At 51.1% G+C, this 19,326-nt stretch overlaps 1 protein-coding gene across 5 annotated transcripts in view; it reads left to right on the top strand.

Moving 5' to 3' along the window:
- The window catches only part of NXN (nucleoredoxin), a 52,222-nt gene that overhangs the window by 24,422 nt on the left and 8,474 nt on the right, over positions 1-19,326 (top strand). For 2 of the 5 annotated variants that reach the window (XM_075771815.1, XM_075771820.1), the window contains exons 2-5: positions 13,113-13,230; positions 14,529-14,662; positions 15,079-15,179; positions 15,695-15,801. In XM_075771815.1, the coding sequence (XP_075627930.1) occupies positions 13,113-13,230; positions 14,529-14,662; positions 15,079-15,179; positions 15,695-15,801 (460 nt within the window). Of the gene's footprint in view, positions 1-7,082; positions 7,226-9,410; positions 9,771-12,389; positions 12,489-13,112; positions 13,231-14,528; positions 14,663-15,078; positions 15,180-15,694; positions 15,802-19,326 lie in introns of those variants that run through there. The other 3 variants (XM_075771819.1, XM_075771817.1, XM_075771818.1) reach the window with 3 other exon arrangements.

Genomic DNA, 19,326 nt, shown 5'->3' with positions numbered 1-19,326 from the left:
AGAGAGAAGTTTCCGGGAAACTTTGGATGATATTCATCCCATTTTGGGAGGGCACGGGAGGGGTGTACCGCTGGGAAGTGAGATTTTGGGGCTGGCATCTGCGGGAGCAAAGGCACTGTGCTCGTGGTGTGGGGTGTACCACAGCATCGTCACGCTTTAGGTATTTAATGAATTCTGTTTGTAAAAGTGGAGTCAGTTCATCACCAAAAAGTGCCTGCAGGGTTGAAAACGCAAGAGCCTTGGCTAGGGGAAATGGTTGTGTCAGAGCCCTAATGTTTTGCCCTGTTCATGAGAAAAAAGCCTTGTTTGAGGTAGGGCGGAAGGTGTTGCTGTTTGGCACCCATGCGTGGTGTAATTAGGACTCACTTTACGTGGCAGATGGGAAGCCGCTGTGCAGGGGCAGAGCGGGAGCGGGGCTGGCTCTGCTCTGCCCCGCAGCAGCCCTGCCCTGGCAAGTCCTCCCTCTCCTGCCTCTCCGGTCAGCCTCTTGTGGATGATGGATTGAGAGGCTCCTGGCACCCGTGTCCTTATGCAGTGCTCTCTTAATGTTGTCATTTTGTTAATGAGTGTCTGAAGAAGATGCTGGCTGGATCTGGGCGCAGGCGGGGATTGCCGGTCCCTTGTGCTCTGCTTTGAGCGCTCAGGCACCGATGGGGAAGGAGCGTCGGAGAAATGCTCGGCTTTGCACCTGACAAATGGGGCTCCCTGGGGTGCTGCAATAGCTGGAGTTGAGTTCTGAAGCACCAAGAGAATTCCCTGCAGAAACACATCACTGCTGTTTGCTGCTGCTGCTGGAATAGCCCCTGGTTGGCAGCCTTCATGGTGTCACTAAGAGGGGACCAAAGCTTGGAGACACCTTTTTTACTCTCTCTGCTCTTTACCCAGAGCCAAAAGGTTTGGGGTGAGGAGGAGCTGGTGGGTGCAGGCAGGTCAGGCAGGATGCTGGGCACTAGCCCTCCTCTGCGTGGCAGGGCGGCTGCCTTCCTGCCTTTCCTGCCCTTTGATGTGCTGCGGGGTATGTAATGAGCATCTGCCCTCTAAGAGAAAACAGATTTGCGTTATAAAGTTGAAAAAAGAGGGAGCAATTTTGCTTAATCATTTTCACACAGATCCACAGGCGTTTCTGTAAGAGCAAGTGGCATCTGGTTCAAGGGCAGCCTTGGCTGCTTTGAGCTCTCCTGCAGCTTCTGCAGTCTCAGGCAGAGATTGATGTTCCAGATGCTGTTCCCAGCAATTGGATCAATGACATGCTTATTCAGACTTTTCATTTTTTTAAGAAAAAAAGTAGTAGATTATACTTTTTAAGATCATCTGAAGTATCAAGGATGTGAGCCTTCCCCCCCCGCCCCCTGAGTAGGGCACTGCAAATTGTTTCCCTATCTATGAATACCACTCAGAAAGCAGAAGGAAGTGAGCTGCCTGCCTTGGTACCTTGGTATTTACCCATTCCTTCCCTCCAGCTTCCTGCAAGGAATACAGGATTTTTTTATTCCAAACGCAAAGCATTGATTTCAACGAGAAAGGACTTAAATGCATTGAATGCCCTTGTGTCCTGCAAACTGCCCTGGCTGTCTTGGTGTGCGCTTTCTGGGTGTCTCCAAACTTGTTTGTGTATGTGGGAAAATGACTGAGCAACAGGGAAAGTGCTGGAAAGCTTTGGGGATTTGATTTAAATGTGATGAAAATGCAAGGCTGCTGCCTGGTCAGTTTGTCAGGTGCCAGCACCCATCGAGGCTGCTGTGAGTTTGCTGCTGTGGTTTGCCAAAACCAGGCTTGGTATGTACCCATTTCCATCTATAGGGGTGTCAATGCTACCCATCTCCGAGAGCCTCGGGGTGGTTGGTGTGTTGTTTTGGAGGTGAAGAGGCCCTGGGAGAGACCAATGTCGCTTGCCAAAGTCCTTGGATTTGGCAGGAGCTCTCCCTGTGTCACCACAGAGAGTCCCATGGGAATGAGAGTCCTTAACACTGCACCCGCTCTCTTATCTGCTGCCTTGGCTGATGAGCTTTAATTATCACCGAGATCACAACTGCCATGTTTCCCTTGGGATGCTACGGCTCCGTTTGGCTCCTGGCGTACCCTTTGGCTGTCCTGGAATGAGAGTTTCTGATAGCAGTCTGTAAAAGCTGCTCACCAAGAGAAGCAACAGCATCTTGTCCATCTCGGGAAGAGTTTGGCTGGCTGCTGGGACAGACCCCAAAGCCCATGCTTGGCTTTTGGCAGCGTGAACATGCCATGTCTGAGCAGACCTGTGGTCTTGGCTGGGGTAGATGTTGCAGGTTAATTTTTGCACATTTGGGGTCTGCATGCTGCATGAGATACAGAACAAATTTCCACAAAGCAAACTGGAATTCAGCTGCAGGTTTTGTTCTCATTAGTGTAAAATCATAAAATCTGGTGTTTCTGATCTCTCTAAGGAGAGAAGGAGAATTAACTCCTGGAGAATGTAACCGGAGGATACTTAAAAGGCAAATTGTTCGCATACTTTCTTTAAAATTTGCATGAGCGTAGTAAAAGGTCATTGTAACTTCAGAGTCTCCTCCTCAGATCCTCGTCTGCCGGTGGCTGATTGCAAGAGCCTGTTGCTAAGTGTTCCTGGAAACGGAATAAAGATGAAGCAAGATAATTGAAAAGAAGGAGGGAGAGGGGGGAAGAAGCTTGGAGCTCACAGCCGAACCGCAGGGCTGCCAAACGAGATGAGTATGTTAGAGCTTGATTTGGTGGCTGCATTTAATGAGTTCTGACCCAGGGGTGGGAAGGGGTGACTGAGCCTGAAACTTCATGGCAGATCCTTGGAAAAAGCCGCTTGGATGCAAGCGGGTGGTTTGCTTGCGTTTTTCTGTGGCTTGTCCAACTCCAAACACGTTGCTTCCTAGCATTGAGACTGGAGTGGGGATGGGAAGGCAGCGCTTTGTGCTCTTTTTCTGGATAAAATCTCTGTTCCTGCAGTGTGCATTTTGTTAGCCTGGGATCTTCTTCTGGACAGTCAGTAATCATGGAAAGCAGCGGGATAAAACAGGAACGCAAACAAATCCAGATCTTGACTAAGGCAGGAAGCCTTCAACTCCAGATGACTTGAGGGATATTTTCTGCCCATCTCAGGTCAGGCTTCTCTCTGAGGAAACAACTGATGGTTGTTTTTTATGTTGCAGAATTGAATAAACCCTGATGCAGCTCCTTTTTATTGCTGAAAAGACAAGGAAGCAAAACTTCCTCTTCAACTTTGGTCTTTCTCTCGTTGAAGCTCTTGTAAAAACACCACGCTTTCTCTGTCTCCATGGATCAATTTCCCGGAAACAGCTTTAATAACTGTTTCTCGAGTGATTTTTATCATCCCAGAGCATTTTACAAACTCTGAATATAGTAACAGCTGAAATACAGCCACATCTAAGGCAGGTCACTGCCAGCGCACAGCAGTCTTCGGCGTTTTATAAAAGAACACACCATGGGCTGTTCCTTTTGCACAGAATCTCCCTTATTCCCACCAAAAAAGACGGCTCCCGCCATCCAGCCCTCTGCGTCACCTCTTGGTTTGCCGTCGGCTCGAAGCCCCCGTGGCAGAGCAGGCGCTGGGCGTCCTTGCCTCGCCGAAGCCTGTGATTTCCGACCCTCCCCTTCCAGCTGGGGCTGGCTGTCAGTGGAGGGAATTAATACGCCGCATCTTATCTGACATTTTGAGCGCCCCCGTGGGATTCGCGTTGTCGTCGGTTCCTGGCAGCAGCCTCCCATTTCGCCTTGGCGGCGTGCTCGGGACGGAGGGAGGGACGCCGTGCCTGAGGCTCGCTCGCACCAGGGGTCAGTCCCGGTGCCGTGTTTCGTCTGTGTGCTGACTCACAGGCTCTCGCCCCTTTGAGAAAGTATATATTTTGTGACTTCCATCAGTCAAGTCAGGATGTAGCTGGAGCTTTTGACCTTGCTACTGATTTATCACCATCCCCGTTCATCTTTTTAATTGGTTCGGTGGTTGCAAGGCACGCCAGTCAGGGCTTAAATTAAAGAAGGGGGAGCCCCAGCCTGCTGTCTCGTTCCTCCCCGGTCGATGGTCTGGAGCCAGGGCCTCTTGCGTCTCGGTGCTGGGTTTCGTGGGATGGATCGGGTTCCTTTGCTCACCCTGCACCTGGCCCACCATATGTGTGTGTCGTAAACCCCACATCCCCTCGGCCCCGTCTGCCTGGCCCCCTCCAGGCTCACCCAGCACTGGTTATCCCTCCCCTCGCTCCTCCGCCTCCTTGCCCAGCCCAAACCATGTCTCTGCTCCTTCCCCCAGCCCTCCCCATTTCCCAGTCCCTTCGCCTTCTCCTAGCAGCTAATGCCACCAGCTTTGCTGGAGCACAGCTCGATGGGAAAGCCCCTCTGCAAAGGAGCAGCAGGGTGGGGAAATGGCTTCTCCTGCCTGCTGGCTTGTGCTGCAGTCGAGATGTTAGTGTGTCTGAGCTGTGGTCAGCTTTGTTCTGCTCCAGGTTTTTAACGTGTGCAGGTGATTAATTGCAAATGTGGGATTCACACTGGCGTTTTCCTATTTAGAGGTCAGCGGCTCAGCATCGGGTGGGTTTATGTTTCCAGCCCTCACAGCCTTTCTGCAGAGGGGGTGTTGGTTTGGGGAGCAGGAGGAAGAGAAGTGCTCAGCAGGAGAGCGTTTTCCAGGCAGTCTGACCCGTTAGTTACATCCTGCATCACGAGTTGGTCTGACGATGTTCCCCACAGGGCATCCAGCACTGGCTCAGGCCGCCGCGGCTCTGGGGCTCAGCTGTGGTTGTGAAGCGTGTTAAGAGGACGCAGAGGCCCTGAGAGTGCATCATCGTTGGTGGTTTAGCCCAGAGCAGTTTTGGCAGTGGGATGTTTGCGCAGGATGGACTTTACGGCTCCAGAGGAGAAGTCCCTATGAGCACTGTGGCTGCGCTTGGTCGGCACAGGCTGTAGGACCCCCTGCCACCCCAAGAGCCAGGGAGGAGCAGGATAACTCCGAGCAGTCACTGGCAGGGCTTGCTCTTTCCAGCTGGAGCTTGAGAGCACCTGGGTCTGGTTAGCTCCTGGCATATTTTAACCTGAATGCGGTTACGGAGTGAGTCCCTCGAGCTGTGTCGCCCTCCCAAGCTGCAAGCAGAGCCCATTCATTGCCTGTCTTGCGTGCAAAGCCCAGAGCTGCCCCAGCAGCATGGGCTGCGAGCAGGCGCCGGGGCTGTGATTGCTGCATTTCCAACTCTGCAGCTGTGTAACCTTTGCATGAAATGGCTCCTTGGGTTGCAAACCGGGAGCGCTGCCAGACTCCGAGATTCGGTGCTGTCGGCTCTGAGACGCTGAGATGAATGCTGCTGTAGGGAGGGCCAGACCTGACGTGCGGTAACCAGTGCACCCTCTCCCGGGATCAACTGGAGCAACTGGAAGAAAGTAGTTGCTTTTCAACAGTCTGAGCGTTTGCAGTGATGCAAGTGCTGTGTTGAGCGTAGGTTTAGGTAATGAAGTCTGATCATTGATGCTATGGATGAGCTATTGCATTTCAAAAGACACTGTGTAATGAGCAGGTTTCCCATCTAGTGGGTGTATAGGCAGCAGTGGGCACAAGAAGGTGTTTGCAGATGTCGTGGTAGTTTTACAAGGGTCTCCCGTGTTGCTGGTCTGGGGGATGTCCTGGTGCTGGTATGCCCCGGGGAGGTCGCTGCTCACCAGTCTCCAGACACTGAAGCCCTCGTTCCCCTGGGTGCGTTACAGTGCTAACAAATGCTGTATTGTTTTCCAGCATTTTGTTGGTCTGATTGTGTAAGGTTCCCTTTCGGATTAACCACTGAAAACAAAACAGAAACCACACTAATACCTCATTGTGTGCATTAAACAAAAATCCCCATTTCCCTGCAGATTTAAGAGGCTTTTGTGTTCGGTGGGAACTCTGTCTAAACTCGAGGCTTTTCAGAAGTGTTTGTTTCTTAATGATCCGGGATTGCAAGGCCTTTGACCTGGAGACTACTACGATGCTGGCTGCCTTCGAGCACACGGTAGCGGCAAAAGCAAAGGCGGCAGGTAGGAAACCTAGGCTGTGATGTGTGGTGGTTCTGGCAGCCGTCCCGCTTCCAGTGACAGATGAGATTGGGGACCAAGAGACACCCTGAACTTTGATTCAACGTCCCAGACTGCAACCCCACCCCTCGTCTTTCCTATAAACAGATGGAAAAATAACCCTTCCCCATAGAGAGAGAGAAATTATTATTTTTTCTTATTACCTTTGTGTTTACATAGCTGTTTCTTACTCGCTGCTAGTCATTTGGGGGCGTAATTTATAGGGGCCATATATGATACACTTCTACGTGTGTCTTAAATTTTTCCTACAAACACTTTAACTCCCTCTGTCCTCACAGCTTTTTATGTGTTTGTCTTGCTGCCTTACCTACCAGGAAAGCATGAAAAAATGCCAGTGAAAACAGGTAACAGAAGGTGGATTCAAGATGCTGGCAGACCTTCTGGGTTCTGCACCCATCTTTGTGTGAGCCCTGTGCCCCCGTTCTCCTGGGGGTAAAGGGAGAGAGCTTAACCAAAGCAGAACTGCGGAGAGTAAAAATTGTTTATCTTGAGATGCTCATATGCAAACCTCCTTTTAGGAGGTAAAGCAAGGCATGCACGTGGAGAAAAAAGGCATTTCTTAGGAATGGAGGTGTATTTCCTAGTCCTGGGTACGATGCTGCATCCTTAAATTCTGCATCATCTTCGGGCTGTTGAACACAATTTGAGGAACACCTGGAAAAAAAAAAAAGTGGTTTATAGAAAACATCCTCATAGTGTTGATAGACCAGCCTGTCTGTAGCATCCTCCCTGCATGATTTGCTGCCTGCCTTTGTTATCTGTATGTTTAGACAAATGCTACTTTGCCCTGGTCCTGGGATCAAACCAAGCTGCCAGCCCAGCGTTGCTTTGAAACTTACACATATAAAACAACCAGGCCACCTCCCGTGTCGGCTCTGGGCCCTGGGGCTTTGCTCTCCATAGATCATGTTAACTGCTCTTCAGTTCTGCTCAAATTAAATGTTTTCCTATCAGATGTGGGCTGCGGAGGATCCAGCCTGTCAGCCTGCACGTGCGTCAGGAGGCGAGGACGCAGCTTGTGCTCCGAGCAGGGTGCGCGCATCAGCCATATGCTGCTTTGCCCTCAAATAAAATGCTCAGCTTGCGGTCTGTTGGATGGCTTAGCCCAGGAAATTGCAAAGAGCAATGGTGCTGGTGCTGGGCGACCAGGGTGGTAAGAGAAAGAAAATGGAGGGAGTGAGGGGGCTGGGACGTGAGGTTGGGCTGGCCTGGGTCCCTCATCCCAGGGCTTTGGCTGCGGAGCTCCTCAGGGGAACAAAGAGCAGCCCACCGGTGGTGGACGCCTTGCCAGAAAACCCTGCAGAGAGGATTTCCTTCTCCGTGGCTCCAAAGCTTTTGCCATCGTGTTTCGTGGCCAGGAAGAACAAAAGCCCAGGGCTGTAAGCTGGCTCCTGCCAGGGTCTCCCCTGTCCCCGCGCCGGCTGCAGGGTGACGCAGGCGGCTGCGAGCTGGACCATGCTGAGCGGGTCCCCTGCCATGGAGCTGCAGCAAGGAGAAGGGTGGAGGTGACAAGCAGGACTTCTGATTAGATTTTTTAATTGTTATTATTTTTTGCTCTCAGTGGGTCATATTGCTGTAACATGACTGGCAGGGGAACATCCACAGCAGGCACTGCTGGGCTGAGTGCTGGGGGAGACTGGTCCTAAGGTTGGTTTTAGCTGGGCTTTCTCCCACCATGGGCGGTGTGGGGGCAGAGGGGAATGCTAACACAGTAGCCTGGCTGCTCACCGGTCCCCGTGTGCCTGTGCTGTCAGTCTCGGCCGTTCACATCAATCTTGTTTGTTGCAATCTTCCCTCCTCAGCTCATTAATGTTCTTGGAGCAGACATCTCTCACCATTGTATTTTGTAATTAGATTTTGATTGCTTTCAGAGAGAAGCAGCAGCACAATAGACATTAATTTATCCCAAGCCTCGCCCGGTCTCCTCCGTGTCGCAAGGTCAGACCTTGGCATGCACCATCTGCCCTCAACGCCTCCCTCGCTATTTGGCTGCATGTCGTTCCCGCACCGGGTCCCCGTTTGTTTAAGGGGGTTCCCTTATGCACGAAGGGAAAGGAGCGGCGAGGGAGGGCCGGAAGAGGAGCCTTTGCCTGAGCTGAGCTTGAATTGCAGGGACAGGCGTGAACTGGATTTAAATCGACAGGGCGAGGGAGCAGCCTGTTGTTCTGCAGCCCTGTGCCTGCTGTCTGCAGAGCCTGGGTGGCCCCTGGTGCTTGTAAACCCTTTAAGGCACGATGTAAAACCACAGTGTAACATTGCGATCGAGCAAGGACAGAAAGGTCCCCTGCAGCGCCGGACCATGGAAGCAGAGCGGTGGGGACGGTCACGGCTGTCTCGCCAGCCCGGAGCTGGTCTGTGCGGCAGAGCTGGGAAATGGGCTCTGTTGGTCCCCGCAGCCCTCACCAAGGGCACTTTTCCACCCGAGTGCTACTCCTGAGTTCATCAGACTTTATGTTTCAGTCTGTGGCTCTGGAATGAGAGACCGGCAAGAGCCGAGCTCATTCTGTAATGGAAACCCTGCTGCGCTCTCACGTGGGCACTCACGGGGCTGCTGGAAAGCAGCATCTTCCCCAATGCCTCGCCGGAGGAATTGCCCATACCCTGGGAGTGTCACCTCCAAGGGTGGAGTTTTAGAAGAAAAGTGGCTTTGCGTTTCATTTAGCAGAAAGCAGCAGCCGTCCACACTGGGAACATGTTGATCATTGCCAAGGAATCTGCTTTTGAGTTTTTAAACTTTAAGCTTTGTCTGTCTGTCACTGGTCAGGGTGGAAGCACGGGTTGCAAGATGAGCAGAGGCAGAGTCTGCCCTGCTGCTGGCACAGGCAGGTGCCTCAAACCTCCGCGTCTCCCAGTCGGAGGCAGCTCCACATCCTATGGAAGATGGAGGCGTGAGAGCTTTTGTGGTCCAGGTTCACACAACAGCAGAGAAACACGGTCCCCAACAAGGGCGGGAGGATGGCTTTCCCACCGGCCAGGGCTCATTTCACTGCAAGCAGTTGTGCTTTATCCTTGCCAGTGTTAACCGCTGCAGCTCGGGATTTGTGTTAGTAAGCGAACGCGACCAGGGCTGATAAATCAATCAGCGCAACCAAAAATAGCGCCTGGCAGCTGTTGGGAGCTGGGGATCCTTTCCCCACCAGTACGCACAGAGCAGGAGGGGATTTCATCCGCCCCGGCTGGGTGCCAGCCCTGCGCAGAAACAGCTGTGGGCTGCTGGGGAGACCTCTCGTCTGACACCTTTATCTGGAAAAATTACCGTGGCCGTCTGCAAACTTCTCCAACGTGCATCTCAGCCAGGCATTTCCCAGTCACCATGGTGGGGGAAACAACCAAGCCAACCGCCAGCGCGGAGAGCAGCTTTGTGACCGATGCCGAGTGCTGCTGCATGGCCTGATGTCTTGGGATGGCCTCAGACCTCAAATAATAAGCGATCGTTTTAAAGTCTCTCACAGCCGGTCATGGATGGAGACGCAGAAGGAGCCCAGGGCTGCGGTTTCCAGGTCCTCCAGGACTTCATGGTGATGCTTTGTGTAGGGATAAGGTTACCGGAGGAATCTGGTGACTGTGTTTTTTCCACTGGACTGCTGTACTTAACCACCTGCACAGGAGCCAAGGAGGTTTCTGTAAAGCTGATCAGCCTGTACAGCATCTTGCAAGGGGATGTATTTCCTCACTCCTTCTCCAACGGGCATCCTGGGGTGAGTATTGAGTTTAGCAGGCATGCAGCCTGAATCAGGAGCGAAGGGTGCTCCAAGAGGATCAGCTGCTTTTGGGCTGAATAGTCCGTAGATTATTTCCACATCTGTGTTAGCTTTGGCTTGATCCCACAGATTTGCAACAGCTGTTGGGAAGTGGAGCAGAGATCCCGTCTTTAAATGGATGATCAAATCCTCAGAGTGTGGAGTATGTTATTTCTATGTCATCCTCTTCACGGCAGGAAAAACAGCTTTTAAAAGTTGCTGAGGCAGCACTCTGCCCTGCTGCCTGAGCTATCATCCTGTGGTTTCAGAGCAAGTCGTAATTTGCTTTCTGCATCCCACGCCCAGCCCGACACAGGATCCTTCGCGAGGTGTGCGGTTGTGCAGGTACTTGTACAAGGGACACCTTTTTTTTCTCCTGGGCTCCCCTTCCTGCGTGGACCACAACCAGCAGGCGTATGCTGAGCAGGACCGAGGAGGAGCAATTGTCGTGTTTGTTCATTGGTGTCGTATGATGGGTTTCAGTGATAATCCAGGCAGCAAATATATTGCAAATAGTAAGTGCTGCTCAGCATCTGTGAAGCTCTGAAATGTTTGGCGTGACCTGGGATGGTGGGTTGTGGTGTCTGGGAGCTGCAGCTTTTGCACAGATGTGAAATAAAACATTGCAATTTTGCTTTTTCTCGTTCGCTCAAGGTGTGACTGAGTGTGACGTGACGGTCGGTGGGTTCCAGTCTTAGAGCCTGGTGATGGATGCAGCAGCAGATGTTCCGTTGACCTTTTTTGATGCTTTTTGACCCTTTTGACACACGCCTAGCTTCAAGCTTGCTTGAGGCATTCTCCTGAGGACCCTAAATGATGAGTTAGAAGTGGCAACCCTCCATTTCACGGGGACAGAGTATCTGAATTGCAGATTACCCGTACCATGGGTGTCTGGGCAGCCAAGACCAGTCTCTGCAGTTTGTTCCCAGTGGGGCCTGATGGCTTATCCTGACAAGACGCAGGGCCAGTTGTTGGCGAGAGCTGCCGTGTCTGCTGGACCCTGTAGACTGCCTGGAGCCAGCCGTGCACCGCTCGCTCCAGTGCTTCCAGCAAGAGCGGCTTTTGGTTTGGTCTTATCCCCTTATCTGGGGTGTCCCAGCCCCGTCCCCCTGAGCACAGCGAGTCGGTGCAGCCTCTTGGCTCTGAAGTGCAGACCCTGCACTTCCCCAGCCAAGCAAAACTGCCACGACCCGCCGTAGTGCCCCAAGGGGAGTGCTGCCCATGTACAAAGGACCTGGAAAATGAAGTGAAATGTAAGCAGCTATTTAAAGGGAACGATCCAATTGCTAGTTGTAATTTCCTCGTTGTTTGCAACACCCTCTTAAATGCCTGTGATCCTTATAAAGAGCTTTTCCCCACACTTTAAACTTCACAGAAGTGGATTTTACCTTCTGTGGTTTGAATGTGCTGGTTGTGAGGGGGCTGGTTTGCATTTAGCATGATTTCTTTTTTCTTTTTTCGTGCCCAAGGCCATTTGGTTTGTGAATCAGCATTGTGAATCAGTCAGCTTGTCCCAAGAAATATGTCTACTGGAAATCGAAGGCTGGTGGGCAGGACACAAAGTATTGCCTTTCTCTGGGTCCGAGTAGATGGAGGTTAACAAAGTCTTTCTAGATCAGTATTAACACTTTCCTTCAGACCCAAGAGGGTTTTGCTAACACCCTGTTGCAAGCAGGCTGGCTGCTGTCACTCATTCATGTACATCTTTTGTAAAAAGGCGTTGGAAGAAATATTAATGCATGCCATTAAAACCTGAATGTGGATGTGACTTTCTCCCTCAGCTAGATCTCTGGTGAGCAAGCAGAGGGATCCGGTTTGCTCTGCCTGCACGTTGCGTCCCTTTCCTGCCCTTGTTTGCCTGGTTCCCTAGATCATTCCAGTCTTGGGAAATGGGATTGCCTCTGCTCGGAAATTGGGGATGGTGATCCGCAGAGTTGTGGCCTCTTTCTCTGGGAAAGCACGTGGGTCCGGTTTCCATGTGAGATACTGATGGGAGCAGCAGCTCATTGTGTGAGGGTTCCTCCAGGTCTTGTGCTCGAACCCTCTCGCTGGCACTGGGTGGGATTCTCAGTCCCCTCCTGCCCTTCTCCGTGGCTGGGTTTTATTCTCCAAAGCCAAGCGAGTTGTAAACACCCGGAGCCCGAGGGGCTCAGCAGAGCAACGCCTGGCGTTAGGGGAGAGGTGGTGATTCATTTCCTTCCCCTCTGGCTCTCGGCTGTAATTTGGTTTTTGTGTAAGAGTTTGACAATTCACTGCTGGGCTGTTTAGGTTGAAATGCTTGGAGAAATGTAAAATGTAAGTAAATGCTGTGATTGCAGCAGCTCCTTGGTGCAGGGCAGGGAGACTGGCTCCTCCAGCCTGCAGGTGGAGGCTGGCTGCGACCGTGCCGGCAGCTGTCGTCGTCTCATTCTTCCCAACCCCAGTGAGCTTCTGTACGTGGGTTAAGCTCCAAATTATCCTGTGCCAGAAGCTTATGCTGAGAAATATCAACCCAGGACCATGTGACATCCAGAGCACTCAGTCACCGGTGTTGTGCGGAGCTGAGCTCGTTGCAAAATGTAATGACCAGTAGACAGCAACATCTAGACCAGGATGCCCAAAACATGCCCATCGCAGCCTGCATGGCCTCTGTCCATCGCCGGCGGGGACCGCTGCGAGGCTGGCAGCGCTGGAGAGGTGAGCTGGGCTACGCGGCCCCAGGCTGATGTCAAACCTGTTAATCAGCTCCTGGGAACAAACCCGGGAAGCCCCAATTGCAGAATTGTGTTTCTGTGTGTTGGCCTTGTTTTCAGCGTAGCTGCGTCTTGGCAGGGATTGCTCGTTTGTTTAATGAACATTGAAATGGGAGGGGAGGAAGCAGCCAGGGAAGTATTACAAATTGCTTCAGAGGAGTGGCATTAAAAGTATTTGTGCTTACCATGTCTCCTTAACAAAGACCTCGAGTATGGTAAATATTATCTTCGTTTTACTTGCAAAGACGCAAACGCAGCAGGAGGAGAAGCTTTACCTGTGCTCACGGGCAAGCCCGCAGCAGGCGTGAGACAAATGCTGGTCTTGCCTGCGGTACCGAGGGGGTGGTGGTGACAGATCCTGTCTCTGTGGGTGCTGGAGGTCCAGGCTGGCCCAGCAGCTGTAGAGAGATGCCCTCACACGCCTTCATATGCATTGCTGAAGCACCAACTCTGTTTCTGTGCTTAGCTTTCTAAGCTCTCTGGTCTGAAAGATGCTAACGCCTCAAAATCTTCCTCTTCACCCTCCCAAGTTTACCTTTCTCCTCTTCCCTCTCAATCTCTTTTACAGCTGAAGCTGTGGAACAAGTACAGAGTCTCCAACATTCCTTCCCTGATATTTATTGATGCCTCCACCGGGAAGGTGGTTTGCAGGAACGGCCTCCTGGTAATCCGAGATGACCCAGAAGGTGAGACCCGGAGTCCCGTGTGCCATAGAAACATGGGCACATGGCTGCCTTTTCAATTCAGTTCATTTTTAATTGCCTTGGAGGGGGGAAAAAAAAGGAAACAAACAACTGTTGTCATACTTAACTAATCAAGGCACTGTATTATTTTCAGCATAAAATTTTCTGCATCATTCCTGCCAGATCGTGTGTTTTGGTTTTGCTTGTTGAAAAGAACAAAGATTTCCCCTCCAGGATTTTTGTCTGAAGTGCTAATGAGGAAAAAGTTAGACTAACTGAAACATTAAGTTTGGATTTTTTTCTTGATGGAGGCACATGGACAGACAGACCAAGGGCCCAGACCTGCCACACTTTGGGAGCAAAACCCTTCCGAAATACTGAGTAGGACTTTATCACTGATATTACACTCTAGGATAAGTGAATTCCCCATTATTTATAAATGCAACAGAAAAATGCTACCGTTCTCCATTTCTGAGGTTTACTGTACTGGGGGTTGATGTTAAGTTCATCTTCTTCCAATTTGCAGAAACCAAAATGAGCAAAACATGTGCCCTTACTCCCAGACTCTGCAGACCCATCATTCAACTGCTAGGCCATCCATGCACACGTATTACCAGCTTGTCGTTTCTTCACGCAGTAAATACTGAGTGCGGTGAATGAGTCTTTAATTCAGGTGGCAGGAACTGTGCAGCAAGTACACGTGGCCTGAGCCATCTGTGAGGTTTCCTCCTCTCTGGCTGAACACATAGATTGATTGCTCTGGGAGCTGGCAGCAGATGATTCAGAGCATGTGTTTGTGTGTACGCACACATGCTTGCTTTGGGGTGCAGAGGGTTAGTCTAAGCATAGTTTATATATACACATATATAAAGAACCCTATATATAAACTATCTTTTACATATATATATATAGTTTTATAAAGAAATAAATGTATTATAAAAAGATACAGTTAGTATCAGTATAAGGCAAATAGCCTGACTGCATTCCCGAGCACGTACCACCTTGCCCTCTGTTGCTAAAACAAATGCTGTTGATAAGGAAAAAATGCCTCATCAGGCACAAAACCCGAGCAGGCTTTTGTCAAGCCAAAGGTGCTGCGACTCGAGCGAGGGTGCAGGCTACCCATGAGAAAGAGGTGGCTCTGGCTCTGGTGCAGAGCCTGGCTTCCCTGGCTGCCCCATATTTTTGCAGAAGGTGGGATGTTTTTTTTTTTTTTTGGTGGAACTTCTTGAAACTGTAAATGCTGCATGTGCACCTTGCTGTTTTGTGTCTTCTTTCCACCCCCGTCCTGACTGCCCCAGGTCTGGAGTTCCCCTGGGGGCCAAAACCCTTCAGTGAAGTTGTTGCTGGGCCTCTGCTAAGGAACAACGGCCAGACGCTAGACAGCAACGCCCTGGAGGGCTCGCACGTTGGGGTCTATTTCTCTGCGCACTGGGTGAGTAGTAGGCATTTTGCAGAGCAATTAGAGCAAGCTCAGGGGGTGCTCTGGGGATCCCCCTGCAGCTCTTGCTGCAGAGCTCTGTGGGGAGGTAAAGACCTCTGGCTGGTTGGTGTTGAAGCAGTTAAGATGCTCCGGCTGTTCTGGAAGAAACTGCAGCATTGCAGTGGCCTCTCATCCTCAGCTGGCCCTTCAGAAGGGGAAGAGTGGTCAGATTTTAAAAATGGAAGAGGTTTTGTTGACAAATTCTAGGCCACAAGCCCCAGCCACGTTCAGGGCTGCTGCCCAGCACTCCAGCAAAGATGAGGTCACATCTGTCTTTTCATGGTCACTAGGTCATCTGGACCTGCTGGGTGTGGGTCTGGCCCTGTGGAAGAGATGACGTCCTTATGTGCATGTGTTGTGTTTTGCAGTGCCCGCCGTGCCGAAGCCTCACAAGGGTCCTGGTGGAGTCCTACCGAAAAATCAAGGAAGCGGGCCAGAAGTTTGAGATACTCTTTGTTAGTGCAGACAGGTAAGAAAGCACTAAAACCCTGTGCAGGCAGAGCTGGCTGCCCCCAGGCTGGGAAGCTCTGAGCATTGCCGGTTTGATTTGAGGAGGAAATTTGATTTGGGGTAGAGCAGGTTGGCTCTGGTATGGGCAAAGGGGGGATAGAAAGAGCAGTGGTGGGCTGAGAGCAGGCTCTACCTGTGGAGCGGCTCTGTGTTTCACTTTGTGGCTTGTGGGTCTGAGGTCTGAAAGATGCTCGAGCTGCTGCTGTTGCCATAGGTTGACATTCAGATGCCCTAGAGAGTTTGACATGTTTTATTGGGGGGAAAAATGCACCATGGACCCCTTCTTGAGGGACTGGGGGATGTAAAATTGGTCTGGATCTCCCCGGGTTGTGTCTGCCAGCAGCCCTTACTGGTGGGCTTTGGTGGAAGGGATAAAGGGCTTTGCAGGCCAGGCCTATAATGAGGAGCAGGGGAAAGAGGTGGGCAGGTGGAGGATCTGCACCCTGGCTCCCATGCCCTGTTCCCCTCGCACAGGTCAGAGGACTCCTTCAAGCAGTATTTCAGCGAGATGCCCTGGGTAGCTGTGCCATACGCCGACGAGGCCAGACGGTCACGCCTGAATCGACTCTATGGCATACAAGGTAGGAAAGGCCGCGCTGAAGATGCACAGCTCTCCTTTCTGCTCCTTTTGTTGAATATTTGTAATGTCTCCTCTTGTTTAACTAAAACAAGAAAACAGCAAAGCAAAGCACAGTGCCCCAGGCAGAGCAGCTTCATGTTTCTGCTCTCCACAAACTCACATTCCTACCACCTGCCAGGCAGGCTGTTAGTTGAAACAGGACTTCCATAAACAACCTAATTCTTCCTGGAAACTTGGAAGCTGGTTTTGGCTTGGATGTTCTTTGCCTAATTACTGATTTATTTATTTTGCTTTTTCTTGAAGGTTTAAATTTCATTTTCTTGCTGTTTTATGTAACGCAAAGGCAGGCCATCGTTCTCTGCAGAGGCTGAGGAAGATGGCATCTGGTTTGTGTTAGCGACATGAATTACAGAAGAGTGTGTGTTTGATGTAAACCATGGCTTTGCCTTTCCCGTACGTGCCAGTGCCAGAATTCCAGCAGCCCCGGCTGCTCGGAGGGGCAGAGGAGAGGCTCTGTCTGTCTGGGTGGCTTCAAAGCATCCCGAAGACGATAAAAGCTCGCAGCAGCCCTCCTGGGGACTGGCACCTCGTTCCTGCAGGGGACAAACTGCAGTATAGAGATGTGCAAGGTGAATAGCTCGCAAGGAGGTCTTCTGTACATGCATATAGTTTCTCCCTGTGGTTAAAGGATCTTGCTGCAGCATGCCTGTTTCTTATCCATTTCCATGAGGCATCGGTAAGGTGGGCACAGGTGGGCAGAGGGTTAATGCAATTTGCAGGGGAGGAGGAGTGCTGCCAAAGGTGGCCAAGGGCCTGGGGAGAGTGGCAGGACAAATAATCCCTCCTTGGGGTCCTCTCCAAACACCCCTTCTGGGGTGAGCTCAGGTGCCGTCGTCACTCAACTCTGTGGCCTGAGCTTAAACCAAGGATAACCATTCGCCTGCTTTAAATAGCCATCAGTTTGCTGCTTAATTACCTTCCCCTGAGGCAAGAGCTTTCCAAATTCATCCATCTTTTCCCAGCCTGCTCACAAACCTCTCCAGTGCTGGTTTCGGCTGAGCGCTGCAGGACGACTGCCAGTTTCACTGGGACTTTCTGTAAATAAGGTGTCCAGACGTGGATACTTGAGCACCAGGCATGCTGTAGCCAGGGAAACAGTGACAACAGCTTTCCCTCTAACTCCAGCCACTGGCTCCTTAAATGTCTCTTTTCATTGTGTGCTGACCTGAAAATGTAAATATTTGCCATTCCCCTGTGCCCTGACCCCTTCCTTTGCCAGGGAAGCTCCCATATTACCCCTGCACCTCAGCTGCTCTCCCAGGGACCACTCACCCTGGGATTTGAGTGCAAACCCTTCTGCTTATCTGTCATGGTTTTCCTGTAAAGTGGGAACCTCTCCACAAGGATGAACTGCGATCCCACAAAGTGGCATTGAAATGTGGAGACAGGCTCATTTGTATCCTGCATGGGAATCATTGCCATCCCACCTCTCTTCCCACCCAAGTGCTGCACAGGCTTTGCAAGGCTGGGCTGGGCTCTTGTTACCGCACCACAGTCCGGGGTGGATGCCGGAGCACCAGGAGATGAGGGAGAGGGCTGGAAGTGGATTTCGGAGCTGCTTCGCATGAATGCAGCAGGCGTCTGCCTGCTTACAGTCAGGCTGTCACAGCAGGCTGCTGTGCCGGCCGTAGAGAAAGCTTTCTGCAAACAGATGTCGTGGGCTCAGCTCATCGCCACCGGTGGTTCTTCCACCTAAATGAAAAAATGGATCTGTGTAATCCGATCTGCCTTTCCCAAATGCGTGCTGCCAAGCATCTTTGAAGCCCTCTGTGACTGCATCTTTGGGTGCTCCCTTCGGAGCTGCACCTGTGCGCCGGCGAGAGCGTGTAGCCCGTTCAGTGTCCAGGTTGTGATCCTGGTGGTGCCTCGGGTTGTGAGCGCACCATGCGTGTGGGGTGGTTTTTCCGCTGGTTTTTGTAAGGCCAGGAGCTGAAACAACAGAAGCAGCTTGTCTTCTCCAACTGCTTTAAGTTCCTGAGTGGTGGAAAGTAGCAAGAGAGTCAAATCTCTTGTTGTTTTAGTCCTGTATTGGCCCCTACAGCATTCAAAAACTCAGTGTAAAACGTAAGTTGAGTTATTGGCCTTTATTTGGGTTTACTTGAATGCCTCTATTCATAACCCGTGTGCAGTCAGTGGGCTGTACCATACCCACCTATATTAAATTGCTTCTGGGTGCAGCACTATCTTGAGAGAGTCATGTCTTGTGTCGTGGCTGCGCAGAAATAATTCTCCGTTGTGCGTGCTGCTCCCCGTCCTGCCTTAGGTGAAACCCCCTGACATTACCTCTCCTTCCGATGTGATGGGGAGCAGAGATAAATGCTATGCTCAGGTGGGAACTGCCCCTTGTTGTCGTGTATCTTATGAGAGCTTTTGGGTTTCCGAATATTCCCTGTGGACTCTGTGGTGGCAATTTGGGATTTGCAATCCCTTGGGGGAACTTCCAAAGACTGTTGTTCCCCCCCTGCCCCATGCTTTAGCTCAGACACCCACAAGTCATTCTCACAGGAGCAGCCTGGAAGTCACTGTTACGGGAGGTTTCTTGTACCAGGTTTCTGGAGTTTTCTTCTGAAAAGGTGAAAAACCAGCAATAAACCCCCCCCCCCATCCTGCGGTTGGTGTATTGTGAGTGTTTGTTTCATGTCAATTTTGATTACTCACCCAACAGACTTAATGCAGATGAGATTTCCATGTCGGATATGGGGTTTAATATACAAATAAGTAGATGCATTGCCAGGTTCGGTAGCAAATCATTTGGCCCCTGTGTTTCCATAAAATGCTAGCCCCATGGGAACCGAATCCATTTTCTAATGCATAAAATCAAACGGAGCCCGTCTATGCTAATTCTCATCCAAGCTTATACAATATTCATTGCAAAGTGTCTGATCCATGATTCTTCTTGATAAGTAAATTCTGGTATTATGACTCATGGCAATTACCAAAGCCCCCAAAAGGCACTAAAATAACAAATAGTGGCTGGGATGAGCAGGGAGGGGGGAAGTATTGGGGTTAGCAAGTGTGAATAACATTGAGGAGGATTCCCCTGGTCCTGCTGGTCTGCGTCCCGTGCAAAGAGGACGTGTTTGCCAGGGGAGCAGTAACAAGGTTCACCTGGGAAGACAAGGCTGATCCTACGGGATGCCACCGTGAGCCTGGTAAGGCTGCACCCTAACCCCAGGGACCCGACCAGGGATGTGCAGGAAGGAGCCAAGGAGACACGGCAGCGATGCTCGGGACCTGGGACCAGATGGGTCGTGGCAGCATCAGCTTTTGCCAGGCGGGTCCAGAAAGGAAACCAGAGCTTTGTGGCTGGTGAGAAACCTCTGATGCAGGGTAAAAGGTGGAGGGATTGACCCAGCACATATCACGCGCCTCCTAGCAGACTGAAAACCCAGCCCCAGGTTTTCTGATGCGTTACTTGTATTTCCCAAGTGTGCTAAACCCAGGATGAATTATCTTAAAGACTCTT

The sequence above is a fragment of the Balearica regulorum genome, chromosome 19, assembly GCF_011004875.1.
Source record: "Balearica regulorum gibbericeps isolate bBalReg1 chromosome 19, bBalReg1.pri, whole genome shotgun sequence".
NCBI classification, from domain to species: Eukaryota; Metazoa; Chordata; class Aves; order Gruiformes; family Gruidae; genus Balearica; species Balearica regulorum.
Note: the sequence above shows the minus strand (reverse complement) of the source record. Positions and strands in the feature narration are given on the sequence as shown.